Here is a 12,439-nt window from a genome sequence, read left to right as displayed (position 1 = left end):
AAAGTCATGATGTCTGTGGAGTATTTTATTAGTACTATTACTATTATTAGTATTATATTTAGTATTATTATTTTTTACTTTATTTAAAAAGGGACAGTGTGCAGCACATATAAATGTCACCATTTGATTCACCGTACCAGAGTATGGCTTATAGCTTATTCGCTTCTGCAGTCCCATTTGGAGGGTGGGATTGCAGCAGATGGATGTGGTCTGGGCAGAAAGAACAGCTTTCTCTTTTTCTTGATTTTTAGATGGATGTTTTCCTTCCCTCTCCACTTTTCCTCATCTCTTCTCTCTTCTCCTGGGAGGGGAGATGCTGAGAGCCAAAAGCTTCCCTCTGTGGGGATATAGCATTCACCTGCCTCAGACACCAGCTGCTCTCAGAGTCAGTGTGCTGGTTGCCTGTGGTGGGAGAAAGCCTGCATACAATGAAGGAATGACAGTGAGAGGGAGGGAAGAGAGTGAGGGAGGGAGGAGTAGTATTCAATAGAGGTTAGTGTTTATCGATCAAGCCCTGAAGCTTCGGTCAACGGACAGACCCCCGTGGGACTGCTTCATCTCTGCCTCTGTCTCTTTCCCCTCAACTCCCCCCCCCCCCCTCCCCCCGTCTCTTCTTTACTTGCTTCCAAACCAAATGATTCTTCCCCTTTCATGTGGCTGGTATTCACCCCTGAATATTTCTGTTTGCCGTCACACTACCTCGTCTTTTACCTCGTCAAAGTTTTGAGGCAGAAGAAGTGAGACAATGAATGAATATGAAAGTGAAGGGAGGTGAAGCTTTGGATATCATCCTTTTAAGGGCAAAGATTTTTAATGAGATTGGTTTTAAGAAATGTTTCGCGTTTGCTGTCTTCCAGGGGTGGTCTGAATTTAATGGAGGAAAAAGCCACCAAGAAAATGTCGCGTCACAGTTTTACCAACCTTAATGCTGCCCAGGTTGGTTCACGTCTGGCTTATGTGGTCGGTCATGTTTCAAGGGGTGGAAATAAGTATGTCATTAACCAGTTGTTTTGCTCACGATCTACAGATGAAAGGTCACTGTAGGCACAGAGGTCGGCCCAGTGCTCTCAGCTCCAGACTGGCCAAGCGTGTCACTCACCTGAAGCAGAAGGTCGCAGCCCAGCGTGGTGCCACCACTGCAAGCTTGCTGCACAGCAGGGGGAGCCTCAGCAGGGAAGAGGACTCGAAGAGTGACTGCAGGAATGAAAGAAAAGGTAGGACATCAAGGAGTAACTAAAGACATGTGCTTGTATAGTAGGACCCCAAAATCAAAACCATCCTCTCGTGCTGTTAATCCATCAGAGCTGCAGCAGGACTGGTCAGCTGGTCAGAATGTGAAGGCGAAAAGGGGTCGGAAGCCCAAACTGATGAACAGCAAGGAGAGATTACACCATAAGGATGGACGTTCATTTGAGAAACAGGCAGTTGTAGAAGAGAGGAGTGGCAGTGAGAGTTCAGAACACGGTGAGGTTTTCCTTGTATGCAATCAGCATATGATGACATAATGTGTGCTGGTGTGTGTGTGTATGCATGCACGCGGGCGTTAAGCATCCAAGAGTGAGCTATCTGCCGTCATCGGAGGTCTCCTTTCACTTTTCGGCTTGCCTGTCAAACTGTTAAAACTGTAAACAGCTCGCCACAGGCATGTTACACAGCCACCGTTGCTCTAAGAGCCATACAGTAACGTGAACCCACTCTGGCCCCTGATTTGAATGTAGCACCTTGGCTCTCTTCGCAACCTAATGAAAATGCCATCAGTGGGCTCAGAAGTGAAGGGAAAATGACGGCACATCTTCTGATGTTTAAATGATCTCAAGGGAGAAGGATTCCGTCTGTCATGAGAATCAGAAATGCATCAAATGCTGACAAACCACCATCGGCAATACAGTATACGGCTGCCAATTACAATCTTTGGTGTCAATATTCACTCTGATGCAGGTTAGGAAGAGATATTTACAACTGCACATGAGGTGAGACCAATAATCCAATCTGTCACACATCTCACACAGAGGTATATAAACTCCATGCCTGTGCACTGAGTAGCAGTTTGTAACGGAATATTGAAAGCATGCTGTCGATACACCTCAACATGTGAGAAAGTGGCTTTACTTAACAGCGGCTCACTGGAAGCTTTCGGACTTATTCTGTCGATGTTGTGATTCCACAGAGGAGGAGGACAACGGCAGCTGCGAAAGCGAAGATGGAGCCAGAGAGATTAAGATTAGCTCATCATCTAAAGATGCTTCTGCTGGGATCATGGCTTCGCTACCTCAGTCCTCCAAGACTCAAGCAAACCAGAGAGTCAGGAGTAAGAGTCCAGGTCCTTCACTTACGCTGCCTTGGTGTACAGTAAATATGCAAGGATGATACAGAAGAAAATCTGGCTTTAAGTCACTTTTCATCTTTGGTGGACAAGAACTGTTCAAGATTCAAGATTCTCTTGAATCTTGAATCTTGAATCTTGAACAGCTTGAGTTAAAATGATCTGTGAAGAAAATTTGAATTAATGAAAAGCAAAATTTGATCATGTTTGTAAAGTTAGCATCACGTGACCACCAAAACCAGAAAAACAGACATCATTATACATAATATTCTGAAATTAAAGAACATCATATTATCAAGATCATCATAAGAACATCATAATCATATTTTTGAGATTTATCTGCCAGTTCTAATTTCTCCTACGTTCTTTTTAGCCTCTGGCATAGGGAGCATGTCCAGTACAGATCTGATAAGAGCACCCAGAAGACCCAGCCTTTCCAACGCAGAAAGGGAACATACAGAATACCGAGGGAGTGCAAAAGCGTGTCCGGCCAGCTGGAGTGTGACGTCACTGGGCAGAAGTTTTGGGGATGGTCAGCGGATCCATGCAACACCGACAGACGCCAACAGATTCAGCAAAAGATTCGGGAGGACGAATTCAACAGCACAGACAATTCTGGGAAAAGTGAGAAATATGTGCAGATTCACACGCTTCTACTGGCAACATACCTGACTATTGTTACAAAAAACATCAACAAAATCTGCAACACTGGAAGTTTGAAAAGAAATACACCTTTCATAGTAGGAACATTCTTTGTTCCCTTTATTTTTAACTTGTTGGTCAGAAATGTGTGTGGGAGAAAAGGCCACAATTTAATACAACATATGCTTCTGAAGGTTTTCAATGAAGTGTTTCAATGAAAGTCAGAGCTGCTGTAAAATATACATAAGTATATTTAAAATACATTCCATTTGAAGTGTACTTTAATATAAGTGGATTATTATCTAATTCTTTCAAATCCGCTGTTACAATGACTGAAAAAGGGATCTTTCTGGAGGTTTTGATCATTCAAACAGAATATTTAAGGAAACTGAGAAGGGAAATTCTCAGTTTACTAAAGGCATTGAGTAAAGATTGTACAATCAGTATTCTCAATAAATCACTGTAGTCTTGCTGTAGAAAACAGCGTGACAACGGGTTTTTGATCAGCTAGAGACTGGAAATATAATGGAGAGGAGAGGTGACTCAGAGAATATCACTCCCTTTGGTCTTCTGTTTCATGTAGGTACAGAAAAGGCTGAGAGCAAGAAAAAGCAAAGAGGAATTTCTTAAAGACTCCTTCTTTGTTGAGGTGAGACCCACCTCTCTTGGAAGTTTCAAAATCCTTCTGACTACTCAGTCTCCTTTAGGGGACGGTGCTCAGCAAATATTAGTTACTCTGTCATACCAATCAGTTCCTCTGAATGGAATTTGTTTCCACGGCCACCTGCCACCTATCAGCTCTCTGATGTGCTGCAGTGCTGCAGACATCCACATTCAGTTTAATGAAAAGGGCCCCAAGGATGATTTGGTCATGCTGAGGGAATGTCCAAAAAACATAACTCAGAAGTACAAAGATAATGATTGCTGAAAACCCCCGGCACATCCATACATGCCTGCACACAAACATGTGCTACCAACACTCAGCTGAAATAATCACACAGGCCCTCTGGTGATGAAACCACTGTTAAAAAAAAACAACTCTGCCCCTCTCTCTCTCTCTCTCTCTCTTTCATGCACACATGCACATACATACACACACATTGCCGTCTCTTCTTAGAAAAATTTTAACCCAAGCAAGAACCTGTTGGGCAAACAGACTTTCCTTCATCACTCATCCTTGGATATGCTAGCCTAAACTGGTCAGAAGATGGATCGGTCTACCGTCATACTTTAACTCAGAATGGTGCTGCTATCAGACTGAAACTAAAAATTTGTCAGACTCGTTTGGACAATAAATGAACCAACACACTGCTCCCTGCCTGCTGATGTGCGATTGTGTTTTCTCGTCAGGCCAAGGGCCACGCGGTGAGCCGCCTTCTGCAGAGCTTCGCAGTTGAGGACGACTTTCAACTGGAAGAGGAGTGCAGCTTCTCTGAGGGCGAGGAAGAGGAGGAGGAGGAAGAAGAGGAAGAGGCAAAGGAGACAATGTCAATCCATCTCCCACCGAACATGCCTTGCAGAATACCCGGTAGAAATAAGCAGTTATTTATGATTACAAACATGCTCATGTTAACAGCAATTCAGACCCTCTTCACACATGCACACACACACACACACACACCTCCTTTTCTGCCTCCTTCCCCCCATTTCACTTCACAAAGCAATTATTCAACACACTCACAAATTATGCATATCCTCCCCTTTATCTTCTCCATCCATCCTTCTGCCACGCCCTTCATTCGCAGCCTTGCCGAACTGTGTGTTGAGTAAAGAGATGTTGGTGGATGGACTAAAGATCCTGATCTCCAAGGAGGATGAACTGTTGTATGCTGCCTGTGTGCAAACTCTGGATCTGCCTGACATGTAAGGGTCCACATTTCACTTAATCTTAAAATTGTACATGCTGTTTTAGGGAAGAAGTGGGACGGCTCCTGGATAATAAAAAGAGCAGTAATCTCCTGCAAACCAATATAACTACTTGTTATATTGTTATATAAAATGTACCAAATAAAAACGTAGTTGCTGTAACATTTTGGCTAACAAACTTATTGTGGTTTCAATTTGTTGATGCAGATTCAGCGTAGTCATTGAGGGAGAACGAGGAAACCGACCTAGGATCTATTCATTGGAACAACTTCTCACAGAAGCTGTATGTTTCTGGCGATTCCTCTGTTCTGTGTAATTGTTGCCAAGATTTGACTGTCTGAGATGTGTACAGATGAGCGGTGTGTGATTTTTCAGGTGTTAGATGTTCGACCCCAGAATGACGCTATCCTGACTACAGGGACCCGAGTGTGTGCCTACTGGAGTGAACGTTCTCGCTGCCTTTATCCAGGATACATCCAGCGTGGTGAGCATGGTGATTTCATGTCCGTTCTAATGAATTCCTTGTGGTTTTGATCAGGAGTCTCTGCACACTTGTAGACTGGGTGCAGCTTTACATCATGCATGTTGTACTTTATAAGGTCCAGGTGAAGAGGACAAGGAGGGTAATGTGATGGTGGAGTTTGATGATGGAGACAGAGGAAGAATTTCCCTCGCAAACATCAGGCTTCTGCCCCCAGGATATCAAATTCACTGTGAGTATCAAAGTAAAGCTTAAAATAAAACAAAACACAGGCTGAATGAGGAAATGACCGTTGACTAATCATCCTTTAGGTGCTGAGCCCTCTCCAGCACTGCTCTCACCTGGTCGCCGTGGCAGAAGAAGCTCAGCCCAAGAGAAGAGAGAGACATTCACAGACAAACCAACTACTGAAGATCCGTCAGGGAGACCACAAGAAAAGAGACCAGGTGAGATGTCCTCCACCACAATCTCTTCAGTTTAGTTTTGCTTGTGCAGACATGCATGAATGTATGCGTGCATGCACGCATTAACCTTTGATATTTCTTTGTAGTTAATTACAGGAAAATCTATTTACTGCTATCTAATGAAATCCAGAACGATAAGATGGCGTTATCATATCCACAAACATCAATCAATCAATCAATCTTTATTTATATAGCGTCTGTTACAATCAACATTCTTTCTAGGCGCTTTCCAGAATCCCAGGGCCTGACCCCAAACAAGCAACAGTGGCAAGGAAAAACTCCCCTTTAACAGGAAGAAACCTTGAGCAGGACCAGGCTCATGTAGGGGGACCCTCTTGCTGATGGGGGGCTGGGTAGAGAGGGAGGAGAAGGGAGGGGACAGGTAGAAGAGAGACTAAGCATAGATCATAGAAATACATTAATAATACAAGCTGCTGGTATAAGAGTAGAGTGGGTCAGCAGGGTCAGCGTACAGCTATAAAGGCAGCTATACCTGTAGATGGATACAGAGGGGGGGGGGGGGCAGCAGAGAAACTACACGAGAAAAAACATCATCACAAGCTCTGCTTTGAAATATGTTGTTTGAGAAGTTCTGGTCTTTCTGCTAAATACATTTACGTAGACGCACATCCCTTCAGGCCGTGCTAAAGTTCTTTAGAGTAGGTTTCAGCTGCTGTTCCGCCTGTCAGCGGTGGTACTCAAACAGACATTACCTCAAATTAGTTCAACCTATTTTCCATGTAATTCTTGAAAAATGACTTAATGAAATGTTTTCATCTCGCTTTGGGTGTTTAAGCAAGAAATATAACTCATCACATGCACAGGAGGACAATAAAGGTCAAATAAGGGACAGGTTCAGCAGGTTTGTTGTGCTTTGATTAATGAATATGTCTCAACACACCGGGCTGGAGAAGATGGCAAAGATATTGGGTTTCTCCAAAGTGCTTAGGTCTATGAATAATCTCATTCTTTCTTTAAGACTTGTCAGTTCATTTTGAGTGTAACTCCTCTCTGTTACCTTCTCCTTTACAGTAGGCAGACCGAAGAAGATCCATTCAGTGCCTAAGATGACCAACATACCCCCATCAGTAACAAAACCTGTAACCAAATGCAACAACTCTATGATGAACTGGTCTGCACCCAGGAAGAGACCGCCTGTGGACTTCTTTCTCTTCAATGGGATGTCCCGTAAGACGGCGAGGAGAATACGAGAGCGGGACATGGGATTCTTTCATCGGCCTGCTTCCCACTCTCTTATACCCCAAATGCCTGTCAAAGGCATTTTTGGATCTCCTTTTGAAGGTGACTCATTCAGCAGCATTGCCCATGGCTATTCCACCTTTGGGAACTCTGCAGTCGCACGACCGGCTACTACAGTGACATCGATGGGGATCCGAGACTCCCTGTCCTCTCCTTGCTCTTCCGCTGTCCCTGCAGCAATGGCAGCTGGGTACAAGAGACCGCTGAGTGAGCGAGATAGGAAACAGTTTCTGGTGAAGCTTGACCATGAAGGGGTGACCTCACCTAAAACAAAGAATGGGAAGGCCTTACTTCGACTGGGAGGCAGTGGAGGAAGAGGAGGAAGGAATCTCATCTCTGCAGGAGCACCACTGCGATACATCCACCCTGCGCTGTTGGTGAAGGATGGCAAGAGAGGCAGAGCAGAAAGAGACACTACAGGATCCCGTTCTGAAGGTATTACTGGCCTACCTTTGCGAAAGGATCATTTATCAGCAGGTCTTGCAGGTGGGGAATACACTTTGGACTACCCAAGCGACTGTCCTAGCTCTTACTCTGAACTAGATGAGGATGATGAGGACAATGGGCAAGATCCTCAAGTGCGCCAAAGAAGTGCAGGAATCACGTCCCACCGTGGTGGTCGTTTTCTTTCCCGTCCCTCCGTCTGCTTCTCATCATCTTCCTCTTCTTCTTCCTCCTCCGGATCCATCTCCTCATCATCCCTTTGCTCATCCGAAAATGATTCTTCTTACTCCTCCGATGAAGAGTCCTCTTCTGTGCTCCTGCGACGTGCACTTCTCCAGCAGGACAAACATAAGCACAGGCAGAACATGGTACACGACCTGCTGAGCCCTGACCCGACTACTTCCAACTCCTCTTCCTCCAATTCAGCCCCAGCACGTAGCTTTGTGGCTAAAGCCAACACCGCTGTCTCAGGGCCAACAGCCGAGAGAGCAGAAGACAGAAAAGAATTCATGCCTAAAGGAGGTGTGGTAGCCAACAGTACTGCAGCTAAGCCCCAGGTGAAAAGGAAAGATGCTCTTCTAAATAACCAAAGCAGTCCTGTCAGCCAGCAGTCACAATGCGCCTCGAAGGATCATTCGATGGCGAAAAAACAGAGAATGTCGTCACCTGAGCCTCTGCCTAACATGTCTCCACTTCTGCCTGGACGACAGCTCTGGAAGTGGTCTGGAAACCCCACACAGGTAAAGTCCCACTTCATTCAGCTTCATTTCATCTCCGTGTTTATTGCTTCTAGTCACTTTTATCGTTGCATCGTTTTCAGTTACAAGTAATAAAACTGTACACCTGGATGTTTGATATTAAGTCCATGTTATACTCTGTTGTAGCTTGTTAACAGATTGTGAACAGATTTGTCCTAATATTGGATATTCCATGTCAGAATTATCCGTGCTATCAAGCAGTTGGCAAAAGGGGGATGGCGTACACGGTGTATCTAATCTTGGAATGTATTATCTTGATTAATGTTGTTATCCTAAGATAATGAAAAAGAACAGGTTGAGCAGCTGCTTCCACTGTCGACTTAAATTCAGTCGGTTGTTTTGTTTGCGAATGTCAGCATATCTGTCAACTGTCAAGTGTAGCTTAAACATACAATGGCAGAAAAATACAGGTGTGTCACCCAGATTCTGCTTGCAGTTATCCACCTCAGCTGCAGTATTTGGCTAAGATTGTCTTATTTCTGTGCCAACAGGAATATACTCCCATAGCTATTTTTTTTGTTGAGAGGCTCTATGTTGCTTACCAAAAAATATAGAAATCTCAGAAAATAAGCTTGAAAGAACAAACCTACCTCTTTGCATAAACTGAGTGCTATTATATTTTCTCCCTCCCAACAGAGAAGAGGTCTAAAGGGAAAGGCCCGTAAGCTTTTCTACAAGGCCATTGTGCGAGGCAAGGAAACAGTGCGTGTCGGCGACTGTGCCGTCTTCCTCTCACCTGGCCGGCCACAGCTGCCCTATGTGGGCAGAGTGGAGAGCCTCTGGGAGTCATGGAGCTCCAGCATGGTGGTCCGGGTCAAGTGGTTCTACCACCCAGAGGAGACTCGCCTGGGGAAGCGACACCGTGATGGCAAGGTGAAGACTGACTGCAGTCAGAATTTATGAAACAGGAAGGGTCACAATAATGCTGCATGCCTTTTTCTTAGCAAATTATTACCATGATGCACCTTTTATTCCCTCGTCCCATTTGATTTAAATGGTTGAGCTAACTCATAGTTCATGAACCTGTTTCTTGTTATTTGTAGCTCAGTTCATGCATTTAATCTCTGATATGAGCAACTGCTTTTGGTTAGAGTTTGATAATAAGTATACTGGTGAGAAATCATGTGACAAAGTAATTGTGGCAGTGACATCTTGAGAAGCAGAGCTCCTTTTTCTCCTTACAGTATGCCTTGTACCAGTCAAGTCATGAAGATGAGAATGACGTGCAGACCATCTCCCATCGCTGCCAGGTGGTCAGTAAGGCTGAGTATGATCACTTGGTGCATGAACGTAGGCCCGGGAACAACCTGAATGACCTGTTCTACCTAGCGGGAACCTATGAACCAACAACAGGACAGCTGATCAGTGTGGACGGCATGGCTATTGTCTCTTAGCACCATGCAGCAGCAGAAAACCAATCCATGTAGTGTCCCTAAACCCTGGAGTTGATTCTTGCCAGGACAGTCATTCAGAACAGAGCAGGGGGCAGATGAAAACCAAGACAAAGAGCCTCAGCTCTGCATATCAATCTGCCCCATGGAAGAGGAGGAGCTAGGCCACTGGATAAAGCCCAACAATACTGGCACTTAGAGGAGTCTGGGAAAAGTCAGAACCACATCAGATTTAACCTCTTTATCCAATGTGGACTGAATCTCCTGCGTCGAGACTCCACAAGCCTTCAGTGTGGCTGAAATGGAGACGAGGCAAAAGGATCAGGAACAAAGGATTTCAGCACTTTGGAGTACAGTAGCTTAAATTTGGAAAGGTGGCAAACTTGGCTTTGAAATCAGGATAAACTATATGAGAAGGAAAGACTTACTGTAAACCACACTGGTTTTGAGGGTTTTTGTGTTCTTATACAGGTAATCTGACAATGACAATGTATTTGGGAGATCCCCAACAGGACCAAAAAAACACTGTACTTTGGACTTTGTATAAAGGTTTTAAATGTTTCTATGTGGATGCAGAGGTGAGTGTGCGCGCGCATGAGTGTGTGCGTGTGTGTGGCTATGATTACCCCCTTTTGGCATTTAATGAGCTATAAAGAAACAGTGTTTGAGCACATGGTCGTGCACCCATGTGCTTATCAAGCAAACACAGTGTCATGATACATTAGTATCACTAATGCTCTGTATCAATATATCAATATTAATCAGTTTAGTACTTAACGTGCAGAAATATTTTTTTTCTTCCTGTAAAGCCATACACGCCAATACCTCTTTCTTGTATCAGGTGTAGAGATAGGTGTCTCATTGAATGGAGTATAGATGCTATGGTGATGAGTGCGTGTGTATATGCTTTGTACAGCATTTATGCATAATATAACATGTAAATAGTGCACATACAGTATATATGTCCTTTTTTGTTGTGTTCTTTTGCAGAGAAAATTATTTTATTTAGTTTTTTTTACAGTTTCGACGGAAGAGTTGAGGAGTTTCCGAGAGAGGGAGGAGGTTTGGTTAGTTTCCTTCTCCCCAGATGCACTGAACTGATTCGGGTTTTAGATTTGGCATCAAACTGTGCGAATGATGTGAAGATATTGTAGTTACAAGCCCTACTTTAGGCACACTGGGGAAATGTTGAAAGGAAGTTTGGGTTTTTCCAAAAAAGAAAAAAAAGCTCTTTTTAAACACGTGTCCATATTTCCCTTACTTCTCTCTGCTGAGCTCAGAAAGTGCATTTCCTGTTGGCCTTTTTTTTTTAAAGAAATACTGGAAAAGAAATGTTGTGCTGTTGGCTGATCCTGAAAGATTTAGTTCTTTGTTGTCTGTTTTTGCCTGTAAAACAATAAAAAATGTAAATATTATCTGGCATCAAAAAGAAGCATACCAAAGCACCTGTGAGGTAATCATCCACCGCAGTAGATAAAAAATATTTAATGGAAAAAACAAATCAATCAACCTAAACCCGGGACCCCTGCAATCACCACGGTATTTTAAGTTCTTGTTGTCTGCTCATATTCATCCCTGTGTTGCTATGACAGCCTCCTGCAAAATGTTGCTGCAACATTGTCTGCACACTGGCCAGCTGATGCACTTGAGGTATCCATGGCAACCAGGATGACATCACGTGACTGTGAAGGACAATCAGAGCTAATCAATGGGACAATGTTGAGAGATGACAAAAAAAACTATACAGATCAAATCACAAATTATGCTTTTTGTCACTTTTATTCCTGCTTTGCCAAAAAAAATCTTTATTTTAAACTCACGTTTAGCTTGTTTTCTTTGTTTACCATGGTCTTACTGTTTATGCAAGCCTGTGATGACTGTTGTTTGTGTACAGGGTGTACTGCGGGGAGAGAACATGAATGCCTTTGTCTTTTTTTATTACATTGACTAACTTTTCCACAACTGTTGCTGTTACACTGCAAAGCAAAAGCTTTAAATGGAATTTAATGTGAAACTCAATTTTAAAATATTACTTTTATGGGTCTTTAATTTTTTCTAAAAAAAAAAAAAAGAAGCTGTACTTTCTTCAAGAAACACTGGATTCAGCTGTAACCATTACATTTTCATAAGTGACATCATTGTGTATTTTTTTAGACCCACTGGAACCTGATTTGTATGGTTGGGATTGCCTACTAAACTATATTATGTAATTTCAGCCATTCTTTTGGAAATATGACTTACATGTTTCCTTCTGTACAAAGGAAAAAATATTTATCTTAATTTTATTGCCTTTTCTGTTTTATTAAAAAAGATTCTTCATAAGAAAACACGTGATTTAACTTATTTCCCTCTTTTGTGTGCTGGGTGTGAGATGCCTGAATACATCTTTGTGCTCATCAATGATGATTATTTGTCTGCCATAGGAAAATGGACCACAGAAAGAAGAGGAGTCGGGGGGAAATAAAAGGAAAAGAGGAAGCAGTTTGAAACTGTATCTGATTGGGAAGAATGGAGAATTGAAACTGTATCTAGTGGGGTTTGATAGAAGGCGACAGGCAGGATAGAGTCTCCAGGCTGCACAGGTGGGTCAGGTATTCAGAATATTAAAAACGGAACACGGCCATTAAGAGAACAAAGCAAGGATATCGGCTTCCAGACTGCAGGGGCTTCAGAACCTGACTTTTTGTTTGTGCAGCTCTCATGTACATGGTGTTTTATTCCTATATATAACACCAATACATCTCCATGCATGCTCTCATGGAGAGACGTGTGTGTGTGTGTGTCTGTGTGTCTGTGTGTGTGTGTAATAG

The 12,439-nt window shown here is 43.2% G+C and overlaps 1 protein-coding gene across 4 annotated transcripts in view; it reads left to right on the top strand.

Moving 5' to 3' along the window:
• The window catches only part of bahcc1b (BAH domain and coiled-coil containing 1b), a 51,462-nt gene extending 39,506 nt beyond the window's left edge, over nt 1-11,956 (top strand). For 2 of the 4 annotated variants that reach the window (XM_029833955.1, XM_011604279.2), the window contains exons 15-29: nt 858-936; nt 1,028-1,214; nt 1,303-1,464; nt 2,168-2,320; nt 2,697-2,947; nt 3,549-3,614; nt 4,316-4,493; nt 4,711-4,828; nt 5,039-5,114; nt 5,207-5,315; nt 5,431-5,544; nt 5,624-5,758; nt 6,809-8,220; nt 8,875-9,111; nt 9,423-11,956. In XM_029833955.1, coding sequence (XP_029689815.1) covers nt 858-936; nt 1,028-1,214; nt 1,303-1,464; nt 2,168-2,320; nt 2,697-2,947; nt 3,549-3,614; nt 4,316-4,493; nt 4,711-4,828; nt 5,039-5,114; nt 5,207-5,315; nt 5,431-5,544; nt 5,624-5,758; nt 6,809-8,220; nt 8,875-9,111; nt 9,423-9,632 — 3,487 coding nt within the window. In that variant the 3' untranslated portion in view covers nt 9,633-11,956. The remainder of the gene's footprint in view (nt 1-857; nt 937-1,027; nt 1,215-1,302; nt 1,465-2,167; nt 2,321-2,696; nt 2,948-3,548; nt 3,615-4,315; nt 4,494-4,710; nt 4,829-5,038; nt 5,115-5,206; nt 5,316-5,430; nt 5,545-5,623; nt 5,759-6,808; nt 8,221-8,874; nt 9,112-9,422) is intronic. The other 2 variants (XM_011604286.2, XM_011604294.2) reach the window with 2 other exon arrangements.
• The last annotated feature ends 483 nt before the right edge of the window (nt 11,957-12,439 follow it).

Source organism: Takifugu rubripes, chromosome 1 (genome assembly GCF_901000725.2).
Source record: "Takifugu rubripes chromosome 1, fTakRub1.2, whole genome shotgun sequence".
NCBI lineage: Eukaryota > Metazoa > Chordata > Actinopteri > Tetraodontiformes > Tetraodontidae > Takifugu > Takifugu rubripes.
The sequence above is the reverse complement of the archived record's forward strand: the minus strand, read 5'-3'. Positions and strand labels throughout refer to the sequence as shown.